The sequence below is a fragment of the Poecilia formosa genome, unplaced genomic scaffold (genome assembly GCF_000485575.1).
Source record: "Poecilia formosa unplaced genomic scaffold, Poecilia_formosa-5.1.2 Scaffold157, whole genome shotgun sequence".
Classification (NCBI taxonomy): Eukaryota; Metazoa; Chordata; class Actinopteri; order Cyprinodontiformes; family Poeciliidae; genus Poecilia; species Poecilia formosa.
This window is the reverse complement of record NW_006800096.1, coordinates 1,337,505-1,360,710: the sequence shown is the minus strand read 5'-3', so window position 1 is coordinate 1,360,710 and position 23,206 is coordinate 1,337,505. Positions and strand designations below refer to the sequence as shown.

At 37.1% G+C, this 23,206-nt stretch overlaps 1 protein-coding gene across 1 annotated transcript in view; it reads right to left on the bottom strand.

Annotated features, from left to right (window-relative positions):
* Positions 1-23,206, bottom strand: part of elavl2 (ELAV like neuron-specific RNA binding protein 2) — a 45,391-nt gene that overhangs the window by 9,666 nt on the left and 12,519 nt on the right. Inside the window, exons 2-6 of the mRNA XM_007564278.2 lie at positions 16,409-16,499; positions 15,346-15,586; positions 6,385-6,488; positions 3,664-3,817; positions 1,648-1,873 (exon numbers count right to left, since the gene is read on the bottom strand). Coding sequence (XP_007564340.1) covers positions 1,648-1,873; positions 3,664-3,817; positions 6,385-6,488; positions 15,346-15,586; positions 16,409-16,499 — 816 coding nt within the window. The remainder of the gene's footprint in view (positions 1-1,647; positions 1,874-3,663; positions 3,818-6,384; positions 6,489-15,345; positions 15,587-16,408; positions 16,500-23,206) is intronic.

Genomic DNA, 23,206 nt, shown 5'->3' with positions numbered 1-23,206 from the left:
CTATTAAATATTGTGAATGTGACATAAGTTATAGTTGAGCAACATTTTATATTTTCTTACTTTTTTTTTTCTTCCTACATTAATCATGACATCAGTTTTGGAGATCAATTGCAGTGAAAATCCAACCAACAGACTAATATTAGAAATGAAGAGAATTTGGTTGGAGACTGAATCACAAGCTTTTCAGCTGGATCAATCCTTGAGAAATTAAAAATTCTGTTATTTTTCTGATCTGTAAACACAACAAATGCTGCCAGGCCACATTTGTTGAAATGGAAGCTGCAGATCCCATTGATAGGCTTTCATTCAAGTGGCCAACGCCTACGGTTAGACTTCAGAGGTGCAGGTCACTTCAACCTTTGAAGTTTTGGCCATTTGGTACCAAACTTGGTCAGGTTTCAAAAAGGTCATGTTGTATGCCCTCATTTAAATTTTATGTTTCAACTACTGTAATTTTTACCTGTCAAAGGTGATACTTCAGTGTTATCCGTCATAAAATATTCTTTAAATATCTTCAAAGATCTTTGCCATTTTGGACTTCACTTTGGAAAACACCTGTAATTTTGAACACTAGCATTTTAAGTGTTCTTTGTTTAGAAATAACTACAAACAACGGAGTCATCAGTTCAACTGCTTGGGGAATCACTAGAAATTCACCTTTGAATTAAGAATAAAAATGTTTGGCACATCAACTGAGCAATGATCAAATCAGTCTAATCTTTGTTAAATTAACAGCATTTAGCATCACTGTAAAAAAGAAAATACACTTTCAAGATCCAAAAGCAATGGCAGCACCAAGCCCATCTAGACAGCTCTTAAAATGACATTTTAACATGGCAGCTCTTTATGGCCAATATCATCCATTCCTTTCCAAAGTCAAGACTTATCTGAATTGCCAGTAGAAATCAATTAGATAAAATAATGCATTATAAACACAGTTATCCATAAACTGACAAGCAAAAATGCCTCGTGAATCAATATGTCATTATACCCCTCAGTAGTCCAATTCATTTTTCTTCAGTTCTCCAGCTCATTTTTCAGGCAAGCAGACATTTAACCAATGAGAGGTGAGGAACGTATCAAGTTCAAATGCAGCCGTTTATTTTTTCATTTTAGGAATGTTGGACTGGACCGATTTAATTATCAGAGTGGTGCAGCTATTCTACATTCTGCTTTAATGCAGTAATGGTGTAAAATGCCTCCTTTTATGGTAGAAGAACAGTCAAACCATTTGATGAGCACACCCCAAAATCTGTACTGACATGAATGCAAAAAGTGTAAAAGCTGCAGCTTCATGACAGGATCCAGAATACGCTGTCCTCTCACCTCTGCCTCCATCAGCCTCACCTTCACACTTTATTTGATGCAAATGCACAGAAAGGGTGCTCCTTCAGCAGACTATGGTTTATTTGCACATCTGACGGTGCAGCGAGAGAACTTTAGACGCGAGACAAAGAAACGTTACCATGTCCTACTTTCAGGGGCACAAACTGGGAGATTAACTGAGGCACAGACATGAAGAAAAGCAATGTGCCTGCTCCGCTTGTGAAAACAAAGCAATATGGTTTATAACATGCNATGGGGTTGAATCATTCGTTCAGGTTGTCTCTGATCAGATTTACTTCTGTTTAGATGAGTCCCTTTTACCTGAAACGTTGTGCCTGCTGTGCGAGGGGTCCTGGGTACCTTCGATTGGGAGACTGATACAGCTGAGACAGCAGCGCCTGACTGGTCTTCTGGCTCGGGTTGTTTGCAAACTTGACTGTAATGGGTTCGGTTGCACCGGGTGGCTTCTGACAGTTCAGACCCTTGATTGCCTCCTCAGCCTCAACTCGCCGGTCAAAACGGATGAAGCCGACCCCCCTGGAAACGCCTAAGGAGAGCAGAACACTCATGTAACAAACCTTTGACAAGAAAAGAAAAAAGTTATACATCTAGAACCCCATGTTATTGAAACAGCAGTTACTTCTGCCAATGTGCACATGCAAAATTTATCTCTTTTAGGGTTCCTTTTATTTTTATTCCTTTTAAGCAGATACTTCTGCAACCCTTGAGCCAAAAGACGTTTAAACTACAAATTTTACACGGTTGCTTTGATAGCTAAAAAAAATGTCTATGTTCCATTGTCAAATTATTTGCTCAGCTCATGTACAGTGGACTCTCCCAGTATTTGCAGGTTGAGTGACCACAGCTGCCTGTGAATAGCTGAAATCCACAAATACTTGAGACCCACCCCAACAACAGATGCCTATTTTAATATTCCAGATAACTATACCTTAATGTACATCAATACACAATTGAAGCCATTTTAATACTACTGCAGAAGCCAGTAGTGTTACTGACCTACTGACCTTGAAGCTCAAGAAAAATTAATGTCACCACTGGATTAGTGGCTTTGCAAAGGCCAGCCAATAGCTTGCCAACCCTCACTGTACCTTGGTATTTCAGCTTCCCAAACTGCATCATAAATTTAGATAAAGATAAAAAAAAATTAAAAATTAAAAATCCATGACTAAGTGAATTTTTCTGTAAATAAGTTGGAGTTGGTATTCACAGATCTTTCTGAGACCCTAACACATATAAGTTGGGTTCACTGCAGACTCAATCTTCTTCCCACATTTGCAAATTGATCCAAGAAGCTGACTTTTGCTTTTGCTTTCAGTATTTAAGTGAAAATGGTGTGCTTTTGTTTACTTTTCCCTAAAACGTATTGCACAGCTTTGCTGTGTCACTTTCGGGATTTCAGCTTTTACAATCATTTCAGCTTTTATTTCTCCATAATGAAATTAATGCAATCATTGTTCATTTGTTTAAAACTGCCTTTTGGAAACATCTGCAGGTTTTTCTAAAGGTTTTTGACTAAGTTTACACATTCCTCATGTTACAAATTGACAAACAGACAATGTTGTATAAAAAAGATTAATGTGAAGGGAGCACACTCACTCACTCTTTAGTGGGTAATCAGGCACTTAAAGAGTCTAATCACAATTTTCTCTTAAATTTGCATCTTAGAGAAACCGTCTTGTTGAATTTGTGTGACTGTAAAGGAATTGGTGCCTGCTCTCTAATTTTAAGAGCAGGCACTAAAAGTTCGAGTTCACTTATGTACAACCTGCAAAGGAGAACATGTGAACAGCCCTGGAATGTGTGATTTCTTTGAAAAATAAACTTGCCCAAAATTAATGCAAAAGGATTCTGTACCCATCTACTGGGAGAGAGAAAAATAAACAAAAAAAATAAATAAATATGAGCAGATCCATTTTTAAAAATTTTTTTAATAAGGATTCTGCTTTTAAATGATGCCTGAGAAACATCATAAGTAGTCTAAATACGGGCATCACATGTAGACCTTGGAGAATGGAATCCAAAAATTTAAAAAGGCAAATGTGAAGAGAAGAGGCTGAAGTAGAAAGAAAATTTAAAGCACCGACTCCTGCTACTTTACAGCCGCCACTTTCATATTCTGTCGATGCATATTTATGAACAGCTCTAGTGGAAAATTGCATTTTGGGGAAGAGTCTCACACCAGCACCTCTGATGCATTTCTCAGCTCAGGCGGCGTCTTTTTGTTCAGTATTCCCAAAGGGAGAAGCCGAAAGGGGAAAAAAATGTGAAAGTTAAAAAAAAAAAAAACACAGGGGGAGGTAGTCCTGTTCTACTCACCGGTCACCTGGTCCACCAGGATACGCGAGGTAATAATTCGTCCGTACTGGGAGAAGAGCTGTTCAAGTTCTTTCTGCGTCATGGTTTTTGGTAAGCCACTGACGTACAAATTTGCATCTCTTATAGAAGCGGAGCTTGGGCGCGCATAGGAAACCTGCAGTGGGAAAGCTTACATGAGCACCACAAGATAAACATCACAGCAGCACCTGGTGATTAACTCATTATAGACTGCCTACTGACTGGGTAGGCTGCCAGTCACCTTTGATATTAAATTGTAGAAGGGGACACCTTCAATGCAAACAATACTTGGTAGCATTTACCTAGATCATATTATACTAGATCATATTAAACTGCATCAGTAGAAGCATAGAAACAACTTTAACTTGTACACCAATTTAGATTCATAAACTCCAAAATATTTTAGCCTACCAAGTCTGTTAAACCCATTTTCAACTCAATGACAGAGTTTAACAGATGCAAAACTCAATTGAAAACCATCAGATACAGTTTTAAAGCAAAGCCTCATTTCATTTCAGGAAGGTGAATTAAAATTAATAACGATCATTAATAAACTGCTTTTCACCATCAATTGCCAAGTGAAGAAAAATTACAGCTACAAAAAAAAGCTAAACTGTAAACAAGACTGCACAATATTAGGTTAACTCACGACTGCTATAAAACTATTAAATATTGTGAATGCGACATAAGTTATAATTGAGCAACATTTTATATTTTCTTACTTTTTTTTCTTCCTACATTAATCATGACATCAGTTTTGGAGATCAATTGCAGTGAAAATCCAACCAACAGACTAATATTAGAAATGAAGAGAATTTGGTTGGAGACTGAATCACAAGCTTTTCAGCTGGATCAATCCTTGAGAAATTAAAAATTCTGTTATTTTTCTGATCTGTAAACACAACAAATGCTGCCAGGCCACATTTGTTGAAATGGAAGCTGCAGATCCCATTGATAGGCTTTCATTCAAGTGGCCAACGCCTACGGTTAGACTTCAGAGGTGCAGGTCACTTCAACCTTTGAAGTTTTGGCCATTTGGTACCAAACTTGGTCAGGTTTCAAAAAGGTCATGTTGTATGCCCTCATTTAAATTTTATGTTTCAACTACTGTAATTTTTACCTGTCAAAGGTGATACTTCAACGTTATCTGTCATAAAATATTTTTTAAATATCTTCTAAGATTTGCCATTTTGGACTTCACTTTGGAAAACACCTGTAATTTTGAACACTAGCATTTCAAGTGTTCTTTGTTGAGAAATAACAACAATAGAGTCATCAGTTCAACTGCTTGGGGAATCACTAGAAATTCACCTTTGAATTAAGAGTAAAAATTTTGGGCACATCAACTGAGCAATGATCAAATCAGTCTAATCTTTGTTAAATAGCACTTAGCATTACTGTAAAAAAGAAAATACACTTTCAAGATCCAAAAGCAATGGCAGCACCAAGCCCATCTAGACAGCTCTTAAAATGACATTTTAACATGGCAGCTCTTTATGGCCAATATCATCCATTCCTTTCCAAAGTCAAGACTTATCTGAATTGCCAGTAGAAATCAATTAGATAAAATAATGCATTATAAACACAGTTATCCATAAACTGACAAGCAAAAATGCCTCGCGAATCAATATGTCATTATACCCCTCAGTAGTCCAATTCATTTTTCTTCAGTTCTCCAGCTCATTTTTCAGGCAAGCAGACATTTAACCAATGAGAGGTGAGGAACGTATCAAGTTCAAATGCAGCCGTTTATTTTTTCATTTTAGGAATGTTGGACTGGACCGATTTAATTATCAGAGTGGTGCAGCTATTCTACATTCTGCTTTAATGCAGTAATGGTGTAAAATGCCTCCTTTTATGGTAGAAGAACAGAGTCAAACCATTTGATGAGCACACCCCAAAATCTGTACTGACATGAATGCAAAAAGTGTAAAAGCTGCAGCTTCATGACAGGATCCAGAATACGCTGTCCTCTCACCTCTGCCTCCATCAGCCTCACCTTCACACTTTATTTGATGCAAATGCACAGAAAGGGTGCTCCTTCAGCAGACTATGGTTTATTTGCACATCTGACGGTGCAGCGAGAGAACTTTAGACGCGAGACAAAGAAACGTTACCATGTCCTACTTTCAGGGGCACAAACTGGGAGATTAACTGAGGCACAGACATGAAGAAAAGCAATGTGCCTGCTCCGCTTGTGAAAACAAAGCAATATGGTTTATAACATGCGATATCAATGCCAATTTTTAAAACACTGAACAAAAAAAAACAAAAAAAAACATGCAGCTTAAAGTTTTTTCAAGCAAAAAGTCACTTAAGATTTACTTCAGTAAAAAAAAAAAAAAAAAAATATATATATATATGAGCACTAAAGATAAATCTAACTCTACTGTCCACATTCCATTCCAACTACATGGAGCAAATGAGTTTTCCCCCCACAAGCGTGTCGAGTGCCATGTTGCATGATGAATGCTAATGGCAGCTGCCTCCCTGTAAAGGCATACAGCAGAGCTAGTTCACATGCAACCATAGAAACAGTTCTGCTCTACTTGAGGACCAAGCAAAGCCGTCTGTGCCCAGATTAACAATAGGCTCCCTTACCGCCCCACATTGCTCCGGCATTATAATGCCTCAGCTCAACTCGGTAGATGTAGATATGAGCAGCACATACTGTAGGAGTTCTCTTGTACCTTGATAACTTACCTTGATGGTTTTAGTCTGAAGTCTCAAGCCGTTTAAGGTATTGATGGCCTTTTCTGCATCTTTAGGATCCACATAATTGACAAATCCATAACCTAGGCTCTGCCCTGCAAAACACAAAAATAAAACGTTTCAGACTCAAAGTGTAAAAACTGGGTAAGAAGAAGAAGAAAAAAAAAGCCATTACAAAGACTGACATTTCAACATAATGTGGATACAATGACTTATGAGTCATGGGCGAATGCAATTGTGGAAAAAGATCGAATGCCATTTTACGGAAGCCAACAGACTGAGGTAAGTTGCAGAGAACAGCGTTATCTTTGTCAGATTATACAGTTATTCAGGTCAGAAGTCAATTTTTAAATGACCTGCTTGAAAAACTCATGGTAGGAATCTCAAATATGCTCTACAACCAAAAGGTTTCAAGTTACAATCCATGACAAAGAAATATTTTAATTTATTCAGCTCATCTCAAACTGCACAATAATCAGCACCAACTATGCACAAACTAGAGCTGCCCAATATTTAAAAAAAAAAATCTTGCAATGGCAACACCATTTACAAATATTGAAATAACCATGAGATTTCTTCTTTCCTTCAGTTCTCATCTGTGTGTCCATCACTCTGTAAGCTTTCGCATTTTGGGCAATGTCTTGTTCCTGCTGCCGTGAGAATGCAAGTTCATAAATCTTTGAATACATTAGCAAACAATTATTGTACTCCAAACAGCCTGATGCACTCTGAATATTACACACACTGAGGCTATTGTGCAACCTTAAATCTGAAATTATTACAACAGCACTGAAGTTCTCCAGTTTTTTTTTTTTTTTTACCTATTAACTATTACCCTGCATGCCAAGAACTAAGGGATTGATTTTTTAAATATCGGAGAGGAAAATGTCAGTGTCCACAATATTTTTGCTTTCTCTGAAATTCCAGCAGCTATTGGACTAGGAAAGTTGACAAAGACAGAACCAGAAATAAGTCTCAGTTTTTCCAAGAGTTGTAAAATGAACTCTTCTGACCAGAAGGCTTCGAAGCCACACATCTTTCTAACAGATTCCAGAGTACAATTATTTAGATACTGTTGCACAGAAGTGAAAAACGCCAGTCTTCAAGGCCAGAATCCTGCAACTGTCATTTGGTTCTACTTCAGCACACCTGAATCAAATATTTAGTGCAACAACAGGACTCTGGAGAACTTGACTGAATGATGAGGCAATTATCCATTAAACTCAGGGGTGTAAAGCCAGGGATGCGACGAAAGATGACAGCCCGTAAAAGCTGGTGATCAACACGCCTGATCTAGAATATATAAGCAACTGAGCACAACTGCTCATTTCTGTAACTGGAAAACTAGTTGTTTGGAAAACATACAAAAAAGGAGTGAGCACTCTTAGTTTTCTTTTGAGAACCTCTGCTTTCAGTAATTTGACCTACATTTCCTGCATAAAATGGCAAAAGGGACATTTCTACTCGCAGCGCCGTCGCCTCAGCTCAAAACACCTTCCGTCGAAAAAATTAAATGAAATATCTGAAGCTCAAAACTGGAGCAAGCCAATGCTGAGGTTTAGGAATAAAAAAAAGAGCAAACAGCAGCTTTAGCGACAAGACTATTATTATCTCATTATCAAAGCAACTTGAGGGGTTTAATCAGCCTCAAGGTTTTCCAGGTAAGACACCAATTTTAATTGATGTCTGGTTTATAAATTTAAACACTTTATCTTATTAACAGGACAACTTCTTGGAGAAACTCCTACAGCAGATACTTTGGGGTTTATGTCCATCAGGTCTCAATAGTATTATAATAAACAGAACTGTTCCAGTCCTGCGTTTCATATCCAACAGTACCCGTTTGGAACTTTGTTCCCAAATGCCCAGTTTTATTTCACGTGCTTTTGGAGGTTTTAAATGAAAGGCATGCTTAAAGTTGTAGATCAGTGAGAATGTTTTGAAAATTTGGCTGTAATCTCTGTGCTAAAAGCGAGATATAAAAACTGTGCTCTTAAACCAACACCATAAGCAAAGTGGAAACAAAACTTGAGTCACTGGATAACGCCGCACAGCTGTATTGTACTTTCAATCCCAGAGTGTGGTTAATACCTGCTCACTCATCCATTCTGCTACACCATGAAAATCACTCCACAGACGGGTTACTCCCAAGACATTTATGTTTTCATGTGAACTTTCTTCTTTTAAGCTTTCAGCATGATAACATTTCTCGAGCCAAGATTCCTTAATGGGTCTGGACCTTAAGCTGACATTTGATTACTCTGCACTGACAGACTCCCTCCTGGGTCCTTTGTTAAGTTTGCAACCGCAGGAGGGGGAAAAAAGGAGAAAATGCACACCAGGGTGCTGTGCACAGTCTGACACAGAAACAATAGACTTCCTCGCCCACCTACTTCTCCCAAATCGTATCAACAACAAGACATTTGGAGATGTGTCTGGCAGTGAAAGTCCTTTCCAGAGCCAAGCACATATGAGACAGCTTCCACAGGTTCTTAATGCACTAACTGCATGGTTTTGGGCAAGTCAAACTGAGTGGGAGTGTATTTTGTGATCAACTCAGCGTTGCCCATTGGCATCAGTTTTCAAAACACAAAACAAAAATTCTTGGATCCCCGTTTTAGAAGATAAGGACTAATAAAATGCAATTGTTGAACCTCCCCAGGACTTTCCACTCACCAGATGTTCCCATTCGACCAGGCTGAGAACTGAGAACTTTTACCCTTTGTGAGTTTTTCTATTATAAAAGTTTCTCCTGAAAAAACGCAACCATTCTTTCTACCAGGCAAAATGTTTAACCCTAAATCCATTCAACGCAGAAGTAACCTTCCAACGTAGAGAGCCGTAGTTTGGAGATATTCAATAACTTCCCACAAATAAAGACAAAAGAATAGTTTTTAAAATCCAAATCATGTACTCAAAAACAACTACACATAAAAGCAATAACATAAAATTATACTGCAGTCTTTACAGTAGATTAAGAAACAAACCAGCTCATACTGTTAAACTAGTGAAAATAAACAATTTCAAGACAGACTTTAAACAGCCTGAACATTTTACCATGAGTGTAAAATAATGTGTGCTTTTAATCTCTTAAGTCAAAATACAAAATATTGCTGCAACAAATAAGTTGATGTAACAGAAATATTTATTTTTTTTTTATTGTTACTGTGCTGATGAGCAAAGTCTACAAATGCATATCAAGTGAATAATCAAAGCACAAAGTCCTCAAGATACTTTAACTGCAGCCTTCGTCAGGCAGCAGATCACCGATCCAGCTACAAAGAAATACGGATGTTTGCTTAAACGGTCATTACCCAAATTACAAACCTGAACTGAAGGCATAGATGAAGTCAAAAATGATTCCCCTTCGATAATGGATTACTCCCACTTATTATTATAGAATGTAATCTAGGATCACAGGACGCATCACCACAGCAACCAACATTGCCGTCACCTACTAGTACAGGGAAAAACCCTGTCTACCCTGCAGGAACACCCCTGGGACATGTTCCTAGTCACCTTCTTTACATCTTTAAGGGTCTTCATAACAGATTATTTGCTCCATTTAAGCTGGACCAGGGTTTGCTTCCTCAGATAGTGCACGCCACTTTATGCGTAAAGTCTAATCTAAATTCAATTTAAAAAATACTTATCTCAAAGAACTTCATTGTTGTAACTCGTATCATCCAAGTATCTGTGAGCAAGACGGATCTCTGGTAGCAGGGAGTCTAGCAGCAAATTTGAAGAGGCCTGACTGAAGACTGTTGCTGAACGACAATCTCATGACAGTCATGATGTGCCAACAGCTTAATTTCAGGGCAGTAGAAACATCACCAGCATGTCCTGGATAATACCAGTGAATTGACAGGAAAGTGGGTAATGAGAGAAGGGGGAAGACATGCAGCAAAGGTCACCAGGCCCGGAATCGAACCCGTGACGGCTGCGTCGAGGACCAAGGCAACCCCACACGTGAGCTGTGCCCAACCCCTGGGCCACCACAGCACCCCAGGAAGCACTCCTCTTTCAATCGTTGTCTGGTAATATAGGCTGAAAGCAGCACAGACAGGCCGAGTCAGGAATATGCTCCTGACTCGGAAAATTGTCTCTGCAATTGTCTCCATAGAAGGAAAAGAGAAGGGAGGAGAAAAAAAAAAGTAAATTAAATTTTGGATTTATAAAACATATACATATAATTTTTAACCCACATAGCCTAGCCCTAGTGTGAAATTTAAAAAAAATCCTTCCAATTGAACATTCAGAACAAAATTGAACAACGTCCAAACGTCGAACAAATCAGAACTACGACGAAAACAGTAAGTCCAACATGCTGCCACCGTGAGCTGCTCGATTCCAGAATGAAACTTTGTTGAGAACCAAACATGGAAACTGTGGTCTGCCTGCCTGCACACCTTGATGATGCTGGGATACAGTCAGTCTACTCAACCAACAAGAGAAAAATTAAACCAAAGGGAGGAAGTGACATCTCTCGAATATGATTTATGGGCATGAATGCAATTGGAAAACTTAAATCCTTGTTTCACGGCAGCATGTTGTAGTTTGTCTACATCTTGCTCCTGCTGCTACATTCTTCTCATACAGAGAGCAGCGCAGGCTGATTTAAATAAATATTTACAGTATAAAAACCAGCAGTCTCAACCCTTCAACTACCTACTTGCCTTATTAGATCTAGTTACTAATTGTAATCAGCAAGGTGTGATGAAAATGGTACATCACTATGAAATACCTTGAGACCAAATTGAAATTAGGGAAAGTTGTAACACCCTAATAAACTAGAAATAACCCCACCTATGCAAGAACGGAGGCAGAAAAAAAAAATAAAAAAAATAAAACAGCTTCCATCAGCAACAAACTCAAAACCCTCCAGAGAGGACAAACTCATAACTGCAGCTACTTCAACAAAAAACTCTTCCATCGTGTTTTCCGTTAAGACATAATATACCTTCAGTTTGTTTTATGTTGCACAAATGTAAAATAATCAATTATTTTAAAATCTGTACCAGTTTCAGCCCGATATGTTTTTCTACAGTTTTAAAACACATTGCCAAGCTGACCGACTCACAGGGTTGCTCCTTATGTGGCACCTGGACCAACTTAGATGGTCCGATTCAAAATCTCTAAATTAAGTTTCTCAAATTAGGTCTAGACTATGTTACACAAAGTACAGATTTTGGAAAATACTCTAGAGGGGTTGAGATGTTCTGATTTTATGTACATGATGAAAATTCTAAATTAGAGGCAATTTGATTCTTTAGCAAGAACTAAGGTAGAACAGAGTTTATATATAAGCCAATGAGGGAATGATTATTATCCGAGGGTATTGTCAGAGGCTCTTTCCCAAATACAGCCAACTGAAGGGATGTGGACATTTGATTTAAATACAAGAACGCTCTATTTTCATAAATTTCCATTATCCCTAATTATCCTCTTGAAACTAATGAGGAATAAAGTCCAGAAACTAAAGCAGGCAACTTGTACTACATAGCACAGACAAAAATAAAATCATAATTTAAGGTTTTTAAGGCCTCCTGGTAATTTTGCACTCTGATTTATTATTGGTTCATTCCAGTACAAATGCAGTATATGGAACTTTTTTCTTCCCAACAGGCTTCAATTGGCTGAACTGCTTCTCCTTCCCAGTACTTTCTTTTGTGATATTGACCTGCACTAACCTTCCTCCAATTACATAAAAACTAAGTGCATAATATTTACAAGTGTGTACTGAAGCTGGAGTTACCAACACTGAACTGCTTATCCACAGTACATTTGTGATGCTGTCAAAGTATTGGAACAAAATTGACACTTAACCCATAAGAGCTTTAACTTAGATTTTGTTTTTTTATTTTACTTTGTATGAAGTTGTGCTAAAATTGCAGAAAGTCCAAGTTCTGGCATCTTAATAAAAATGAAGGAAAAAAAAAATATATATATATACATTCAACTTATGTTACAATTAAAAAGCTTACCTCAGATGCTATTAAACAGGAAACTAATGTTAATGTATCAAGTTGCTTTAAGCAGCTCATTCATACTTTATTTCATTCCTGTTATCAAGTTCATGAACTTAATTTCACCTTGCAAGGCTGGATTCAATATAGCCAAAAGAAATGCATCAAGCCTTTCAAATGAGCAAGTAAAATGACACTTTCACTTAAACCTGCAGGGCATATTGTAATGTAGACGTTAAGCCTTTACTGAACCAATTTGTTTCGGGAAATAAACACCCTTAGCATCTTTTTATAACCAAGAGGCATTAAAACAAACCATTTACAAATTTTTAGCTGTTGTTAAAGTAAAGAGGAGACTTGCTAAGAATCTTTCAAACACCCAGATTTGAGTAAAATGTTACCGTTACCCACAGTAGGAGAAAAAAAATGTACAAAATGACTGAGCCGTTTCTGCAGCAGCAGCCAAAGCATAAACATTTAAAGAAAAGAGGAAAAGAGGAAGTAATCATCTCTGGTGATTACTAAACATCTGATGTAGCACCCGTACACAGATGTAGGCTGGCTTAAAGCCGTCGCCACAGGGCCAAGGGAGAGACAAAAGCAACAGTCTGGAAGGGATAGAGGATTTTTAAGTAGAGCTAAAATCAGAGGACCAATCCAGAGAAATTTCACTTTGAGGCTTTGAATAATATGAAGCTGCTAATTATTCCCAAATCAATTCAAGTCTTGAAGTAAAAAAAGGGAATTTAAAAAAAAAAATGGTACGTGTTGGTAAACATATAGTGTTGGGTTAGAGACTGGCCATAAATTCTAAATTACAACACATTCAACAGCAACAAATTCCTGCACCAAAATCTTTGAGGGCGGCCTAGCAGCAAAGATCCAGCAAAGGCCAATGAGGATTGTTTGTGTTGCGCGATACCACCTGTTTATACCTTTTAAATTTAAAATATAAATCCAACAAGTTAAGTGTTTCCTAGGGTGAAAAAAAATTACTTTGATGCCAGTGCAAGTCTAGCTCAACGTTAACATCCAGGCTACTTGGACAACATGTGTAAGCAACTTACAAATGAAAGTGTAATTCAACAAATTACAGAGGTCAAGTCAAGTTCAATGTACAAAGAAAAATAAAGTACAGAAAAAAACTAAAAGCATCAACATATCTTCCAAAAAAAGTTTTGAGAAGCACAAGATATTCCAGGTATAAATTATTTCAGGAACTCCAACAATCTAGGCAATGATTTACCACAAGAAAAGACAACTAGTGAACCTTAGACATATTTTGTCATTTAGAAGATTTTTTTGGCCAGAACCTCTTGAGCACAAACTTCTGGATCTGCACAAGCAGCCAGACGGACAAAACTTCAGCTCTATGACGAACACAATAGCAAACAGTATACTCCAAAAGTTGTTTTGGCGTATACTCACACTTTATATACTCCATGTATGAAAAATATGTATGAAAATGTAAGATTAAACTGATCAATATTTCAAAAGCAGAATAAATTATGCTTTTTTATCTTTTAACTAAACAGTGAATTAATTACTACACACTTGGAAATTCTGTTCGACCTTTAAAAGATTGCCACACTTATTGTATTTATAATCAGCTTTGCATTGTACAAAAAACTATTTTTGCTGCATCAGTAACCAGTCTTAAGGATAGCAGCAACCCTCATACAGCCCTGCAAACATCAGCAGCCATATGAAACAAGAAAAACATGTATGAATTACTTCCAAAACGCAAGCTCCAGCTGGACACACATCTTCCTTATTGATTTGATATACGTTTCTATTATTGAGGTCAAAATACAGATTATCCATCATCTCATTGAGCAGAGGGCCATCTGTCCTTTAGCCTTGTAATAAAGAAAAGATACCCTTACAGACCAATTGTTAACACAAAATGAAAAACGGCAGACACTTCCAAAAGGCAGGTCTGCTTGAACATTCGATATAATTCTGAGAGGAAGGTCATGCTAACCTTGACCAAAAACAACCAGCAGGTAAAACACAGCAGCCTCAGTGATCAGCCTGCTCATATCAATGTCACCCTGAGTTTTGTCAGGTGTTAAAAGCAAATTTAATCAATTCAAAACTGACATCACTTGCGATTTTTATAAAATTTGAAAACTAGATTAAAACAAATTTGATAAAAAATAAATGCAATAGTCTGTAGCTCAATTAGAAAATATTCCTACTGTAAGCAAAATATAAGATCCAGTAAGATTAAAGGGGACCCATTATGCTTCCTTGAACAGGTTAGGATAAGTTCAAAGAAGCATTGTAATGAATTGTGCTCATTACAATTCTTGCACAAAATCATTACTGGATAATAAGAGTTCAGTTTCCAGTTCAGTCCAGAACAAAATAGGTTAGTTCTGCCTATTTTGAGCTCTTTTCAAAACAAGCTGTCTTAGGGCCTCTTGTCACTTTAAATCCAAATAAGCTGCTGCTGGCCACGCCACACAACTCAACTTTTACACTCACTTGAAAACGGCTGCAAACCGATGTGTCCTATTATATAACTGTACATCTTTGACCCTGAATCAGAACCAAAATCAGAAGTAGTTGAGCCTTTCTCACAACTAACAAGAATGCAGCAGCAGTTTCTGGATGAGAAGTCCACTACTAAACACTTGTCTTTTCCAGCAGTCATTCTGCAATACATACACGGTAGTAAAACCGGATGACCAAACATGCTCAAGGTGAGTGGATGGTCTCAGCTGGAGTTGCTAGGCAATGTCATAGTGGTGGTCAATTGTGACTCAATAGAGAGTTTTGAAGAACTCCTTTTCCAGACACTAAAGACTTTCTTTAGTGCTTTAGCCGTTTTAATACAGAGATCTAAATAGAAGTACAAGACGTGAAAAATTTTAATTTTGCATAATTGATCCTCTTTAAATGTCCCAAATGCATATAAACATACAGTAAAGCTCCCCAGCAGAAATAATAAAACAAGCCAGCACTAGAAAACAGACTTTACCTGTTATTTTGTCTCGAACCAGTTTGCAGGATTCGATTTCTCCAATACTTCCAAACAAACTCTTCAGCTCCTCCTGGGTCATGTTCTGAGGCAGATAGTTGACTATCAAGTTAGTTTTACTGTCCTCTATGCTCCCTGACTCTACTGGCGAGGAGCAGTTGTTTGAGATTGTTGAGGGACCATTGCTCGTGTTGTTGCATGTTGGCCCATTGGACAGCTGTGTTTCCATGGTTGCAATTACCTGCTAAAGAGAGAAGGAAAATTATGTAAATAATACTATCATTGATATTGGTAATAAAATAACTAAACAGCAGTTAAGAAAGGAAGCTCTTCACACGTTAAGATATTGATTTGTTGAAGTAAAACAAATATTGGCTGATTGGTATTGACCAAATTTGCATGTCGGAACGACTTTCATGCATTATATTTTAAAAAGAAGGTGCGACATTCAGTACAGAACAATTGCATAGTTTAAAAAAAAAAAGGATCTTGACAATTTCATAAGAAAGAGAGATTTGATATTACTGGTTAAAAAAACCAAAACTTTTCAAGGCCCTTATGACACATAATATATAAAAAATTAAATGTTACAACAAAAAAACAAAAAAGAGAAAAATATGACTATTCAGCACAATTAAAAAAAAATATAGCCACAAGCAACATTGAATTACTACTAGCGGACAAAAAGCCCTTGCGTGAACAGTGAGACAGGCAGCAACATGTATGAAGAGTCATCCTTTATTAACAAATTCACCATGTGCAGAAAGTTGATCTGCATAGACATGCCAAAAAAAATAAAAATAAAAAAAATCAATTTCTCCTTAGACATCAAACATACAAATATAATTTGAAAAGAGTGGGATACAGGTTGAGACCATACCAATTCAAAACACTGACCATTAAGAAAGTTTCAGCCCCAACAATGAGCAATTTTCCCCCAAATTTAAGCAGAAATACTTTGGTTTGAACATCAGAATACAACAATGCCAATATCATTGGTATGGCCTGAGCAAAAATGACCTTCTGGCCAAATGATTTCAAGATGTGAAAAATGGCCACAGACCCCAGTCCAAGGCTCAGGCGCCCACGAACCACTTCTAAGCAGAGAAGCCACATCGCACAGTCTGACTGCCATGTTAGTTTGGAGTTGTCGTCTGAAAATGTGGACACAAAAAGTACGTCACGTTAGAGAAACAAGGGTAAAAGAAAAAAAAAACAATTATTGTAGGGAGGTTGATTGAGAAGGCCATTTTTATTACAGGAGGTCCATGCACATTCACTTCAATAAGGAAAAAAAAAACAAGATGTTTAAGTCAGTCAGAAGTTATGCAAGACCTGCCTTAAAACGTCAAAAGCTTTGATCTAAGAAAAATCTGATCTCAACAGCATGGACAAAAGACAAGTGATCAGCTTTCTACAAAAAGCACACTGAAGCAGATGAAAAAAAAAAAACAATCTAATAGAGATGTGACAAACATTTCAACATCTGTACATTTTATCAATATATACCTCTAATTTGCAGACAGAACACAACTGAATAACCACTGGTAAAACAGCAACAATCGTGAGGAAACCTGAGTACCAATCACCAATTAAGGCAATGCCATTTTAAATTTATGGTCTGAAAGCTAAGAACATGTCTTACAGATGACTGCATGCTCTACTGAAGTAGATAACCTGAATAACCTCTTAATTCTTATTTTAGCTTCTTGACAAAAAGGTACAAAAAGCTGCTCAAGTGGAAACCAATAAGCTTGGTGAGCTTTTAGGCTGCCTTAAGTTTATGCATCAGAAAATGTGATGTAATAAGTAATCATATCAGCAGAAGGAATAACGGTTGCTTTTCTGTTTTAAATAAAAGCTACTAAAGGTTTCTCCCAGTGTATTATAAGCATGCCGGACTGCCAGGCTTTACTTAAAGGTGCTCTTGCAGAGCAGGTTCGCCTGCAGCAGTATTTATATGATCCTTCTATGGCTACTGCCTTTTCAGAGTACTCTACCCATGTACACAGCAAGTATAACAGGCTAAACGCTTGCTCAGCTCACGCTCAACACAAGCCTCAAAGCGCATCTATGAAGGCTAAATGCTCTTAGAGGTTTCTGTTGAGTGAACAGTGAGACTGATGCAAGCGGATACATCTTTGTAAAGAAAGAATAACGTGTGGCATATTTCTGCCATGTACTTTGGCATGGCATGTACTTTGCTACGCCTGCACTTTCAACTACATAAAGCTAATGTACATAAACCACACTACCAGTCAGGCAGGTATCTCATCCAAATACTGCCGTTCGCTTGAATAAAGAACCAATCACAACCAGCAAACCAGAACCTGACCGGACAGAAAGATTTAGAAAATCACAAGAAAACTTCAAACACTTGAATTTTGTACCTTATATTTAGTAAAGCATATAAGTATGTTTACTCATTGTTAATATTAGGTTACATTTCTTTTACTTTTAAATGTGACTGCCATCACTTGTTGCAAGATCCACAATCTGATTACTAATTGGTATTTATTTTACCAGCAATTTTGTGCATTTGCCTTAAATGGTTGGTGTTTAATAGTTGTAAAAAACTTCCAATACCACATAATTACCTAGTCCTAGTTTCAAGTCTCCTGTCAATTTTTCACATTTTCTAACAAAATGCAGAGGGCCACTGGTGGACTTGCCCTCCCCTGCCACTGCATTTAAGTTTTCTGGGGGAAATCCTGCAATGATGTACATTTGAATTAAAAATGTTGTGCAATACTGCAAAACATCAGGTGTACTCAAAGCTCTTGTACAGTAAACTCATGCGCCAAAGTAACATTTCAGTGATTTGTCAAAAACATCTGTTGCTAGAATACCAGCAAATCAGCCATGAAATAATCTTTGTGAGCCTCAAAATAATTGTAATTTAACTGCCATGCAACCTGCGGATGTAGAATTTTCTCCTACCCCCACCACCACATTTACCACAGAAAGCGCCAATTAAACAGTAAGGGGCCATAAAAATAAATTTCTAAAACCGAGTAAAATAAGAACCGTTTTGGAGCCAAGACAGTATTATGCTGCATTCGTGAGCTCCGTCTTCAAAGTACCTTTAGAACATTTCTGCCTGTGACTGAACAGCATCCAGCTACAAACAAGCACAACTTCATCTCATGGGAAGCAATTTGCAGAAATCTCTGTATAAATTAAAAGAGGCCAGAAATTAAATGCATCAGAATGTCAGAAACACTGATTACTTCTTGAAGAAATACAAAAGCAGCAACATGTGTGCGCCTCAGTCTTGCACAAAATCGACTTCATAAAGAGATTCGTGACAATTTAAAAGTAAAATGCATTCAGTGGGATGCTTTGTGCACATTGAGCAGAGCCAAATTTAAAGCTTTTATGGTAGTTGCTTTAAAGTTGTTGTTCTCAGTTCCAGTCCTTTCAGCTTGGAGGTTAGAAGTGATGAAAATGTCACCCGTCATAACTCAAACACCAATTGATTTTCTTTACTCAAGCAGAAAAACAGCTTTTGCCAAGTGAACAGGCAAAAACCAATGATCCTAATCAATACTTCTTAAAAGATACCCTGAAAAGTGTATATTAAAAAAAAAGAAGTTTGTTTTCATCATTTCAACATTCTGTTTGGATAACATCTAAACTAATATGTTTGCTTACAGATTTTAAGACTCAGATCCTGCAGCTTAAATACAAACTAATTTCTGTGTTAGAGTTGCAGTATGTAACTTATACATTTTAAAATATTTTTTATATGTCACTATGTCATAACAGTACAACATGATAGATAAAAATAAAAAATTAAACTCCACCTACTCCCTGTGATCTTAGTACTACAGAAATACAGAAATGCACAACTGTCAAAAAACAATCGGAGGCAAGAGGAGGGTCTTAGTGATGTCAATCATCCTCGTGTAAACACTCATTCTTCTCCACTGCTCTCTGCTTTGCTACAGCTTCTTTCCCACAACAGAGAATATCATGAATGTGCAGTCTAGTAAGAATGACCACCAAAGACAGCAGATACAGTTTTCCTTTAATGGTAAGATGTTTCTCTGCCATTAGCATATTGAGCAGTGTGTACACGAGGGAGACCGACTGTGCCAAGAGAATGAAAAACATTACTCAAGTCTTCACATACCAACCCACATTTGCTTCATCTTTAAAAAAATACAAAAAATATATATATATATATGAAATTCTGAACATAGCTCTGCATTGAAGGTTTTCCATGGAATGTCATACGACAAAGATAAAATTTACTGAAATTTGCAAATTAATAACATGGCTTCACAATGAATTCCATCTGGGGAAATATATTTTTAGGTGACTGGCATTTAAGGATTATACCATTTTAATGTTTGTTCTTAGCATTTTTCAACAAAGCTCTTAGCCATTATACGAAATATCATTCAAACAGATGTACCCATTGCTCTAGATTCAAAATGTTACATATTAAAGCTCAGCTCAAAGTGTGAAGCCTCGAGTGTGGGAGGCATAAAGCTGAAAACATTTCCTCACGTACATCTGTACTTATCTTAATACAGAGGGAACTTAACATTTTAGTGAAATTTGCAGGGATTTGCAAACATGTGTTATCAAGGCAGTAATTTTAGGGGTGTGATAAGTGATGAGGGTCTTCATCACACATTTATAAAACCAGGCCATAAACTGTGGGAATGCAACTTTCCAGGATTTTTTTTTATTTGTTTAGTCTTTCAAACAGGAAGGAAATAAGTGGCCAAGTGGCTCAACTTGTAAGACACCACAATGCCACTGCAAAACATTTATTGAAAATATTTGGTAGGATATGTTCCAACAGCCATACATGCAGAGTTGGACAGACTTCTCTTAGTGGCAGAGGAGAAAAGCTCAAATCATGGTAGAACATCAGAAGGTAGTCAAGAAATGTGGTGAATCACTATCTGAACTTTCAGCAACAGTATCTGTTTCAGCAACTTAAAATATTATTTAAGTATGTTTTACATATCTTGCAGCCCCAAGACCTTTCATTACTCAAATACAATAAAGGTACGCTAACAAGTAAGCATTTTCAACATAAAAACTGAATTCTGTTATAAAAAGACTAAAGAAAAAAGCACTTGTTACTTCTACAGAAAATAAAAATGGTGTTCTTTTCAATTGGATCATTGGTATACTTCCTCAGAGTGGCAAACCTTCATACAGGGACAACAGCCTTCAAGTTTCTTAGGAATTAAATCAGAAATCTGGCAAACAACTCAGATCACAGTCCAATAGTGTGGAAGCCAAAATAAAAAAAAAAAACCTAAAACATTTTTTTCCTCCTCAGCAAGGAAATTTAAATCTGTACCATGCCATATACAACATCCTGGCATCTTCTCATTGAGATTACTTCCAAGTTTCCATTAAAAGATATGACAATACTTCACCAATTACAAACATTTGTGGTATTAGGTATTTTGCACATCAGCTTTTAAGAAATTTGGTGAGTTGAAGCCATCATTTCAAGTTGTGGCATCCAATTTATTTGCCACCAACAGCAGAAATTTCCTTTTGCACGTTTGTCAACATGAAACATGTAGATAGCAATTTCTGCAGCTAGGCAATCTCAGATTAGTTCTGTATGCAGACAAACCAAAATGTCTGCGATTCACACCTACAACATACTTCATTGACTACAAATCTTTGAATAAAAATGCTGCTCATGCTTTATAATTGCATCAACAGGTTTCCAGTTAAAATGTAGTACTGTGGAAAGTTTGAACCAGTCTCTTTCTAGTCTTGCAAATGGATTGCATTAAAAAAAAACAAAAAACACAGAGCTGTATAATGTGACAAATTTGTCTCATTTGCCATTTAAAATAAAACTGGAATGTTTGTGCTGATGTCACAATGTTGTGACCAAAGTGTGCTTTGGTTGCGTTTATCTTTAGGTAACAGATGTGAGCTGAATCATTTTGGGATTTAAATCTTCTTCCATGGTACAGCAATCCTCAACAGGTATATTTCACCTCATCCAAGCAGAGAGGATCGTCTTGAGCATGTGTAAAACTTTTATCTACCATGTTTGAAGTATAGTGCAAAATATGAAAAATGCTAAAGGTCACCACAGATCCTTCAAATAAGTGGATATAAATCTGAGGCACACAAGGACACAAGACATTAACAATATCAACTATAAAATCTTAAATGCTTTATAGTCATTTCATTCTATTTAAAGTGATGCTTTATATGCAAGCCATCACTTTTTTCACAGAAGTTGTTAGCATGTGGACAGTGGTTGCAGCAAAAAACAAAACAAAAAAAAAACACCCAATCTCAGTCTTCCTATGTGTTCAAATACTGATCATACTATCTTGTATGAGACTTTTTAGTCTGCCTTTGCCGTTACCTGGTGTATAAAAACAAACAAAAAAAAACTATAATAATCAATGCTTAGCCTGAGGGGGAACAAGGAAACCCTGGTGGTCCACCAGTCTTGCAATACAATGGGTGAAATCCTGACTGCTATATCCCTCCAACAGCTTTTAGTCTGAGCACCAAATGCAGCCAGCAGACTGAAAACTGTTTTAAAGAGCAATACACATTGCAATATAGGTCTGCAGAGTCAGATCATGAATGGCAAACAAACCAAACCATTCCAAGACCAAAACATTCAACTAAATATTCAATTGCTTTAAACATTTTTAAAGGTTGGACACGTCCAAGATGCAGCAGTTGATTGTTGATCACAAATCGCGGCATTCTTAAGCGTTTCAAAATAAGTGTATTTATGTACATTTTACTAATTATTGATTCTTCATTTTACCATGCTTATTAAAAAACAAAATTTTATACAATTTAAAAGCTAGCCAAATTAAAATATGCATGGGCAAGAGCAAAATAATTTTATCTGTTTTCAGAGAACACCTAATCTCTCAAGATCTGATATGGCGATACTCGCTTCCAAATATGACTGATTTCAGACAAAGTTCCATTAGACTTTGAGCTAGACAGTAAATCAGTAATGTATATTGTGATCAGAAACCGTACCAGACTTTTGTGTTCTCCGTCATCTTGGCTGATGGACGGTATTAAAAAAAAAAAAAATTCGTTCATGTACCATTTTTACCCGTCAAATTATAATCATATCGGCTATTTAGCTGCATTTTTATGCAGTTTAGTTAATATTCACCTCGTTTAACCGGAACCATATCACATCACACATAAGCAGATGACCGCATCTAACTTTTTCTCCGTAGTGACAAAAATTACTGTGGTTCCAATATAATAAATGAAATTAAACGACTCCACTTTAAGGTCACTTCACCTGCTGGGATCTGAATGCACAGCCTCACAAATTCCTTCTGGTCGCATCTCCAGAGAAATCTGCACTACTTCAGTCAGTTGGATCTGTCTGATCCAAACTGATCAATTGAATTCTGCAAGTTTTTTACCCTGTGCGCAGTCTGGGCGTGCGCTTTTAGAATATTTTTGTGTGGTTTCACTTCCCCGAAATGGACAAATGTTACGTCTGCTGTGCTCCTCCAGAACCACGCTCTCCTTCTGGGTGTGGGAGGGTAATGTGAACAAAAACGGCTCCTTTTATTGAAACCGCAGGATGAGTTGAGCTTAATTCTTTGCAGTGGCGGAGCCTGCATTGGTTCTGCAGTAGCGCACTCCACGTGTTACAGTCTACTTAACTTCTGCACCTTTATTTCCTCAAGATAAACTGTCAGCTCCTCTGTTTAGACTATAAATGGATTAACAACATTGCATTCTCTTTATTTTTTTCTGTTTTGTATGCACTGGAGACTGAAATTAAACGTGCCATTTCAACCAAAGGTTTGAAATGCGCTTCTGAACCAGACGTGCTCCAAAACGTCCGGTCCATAACTCGTGAACA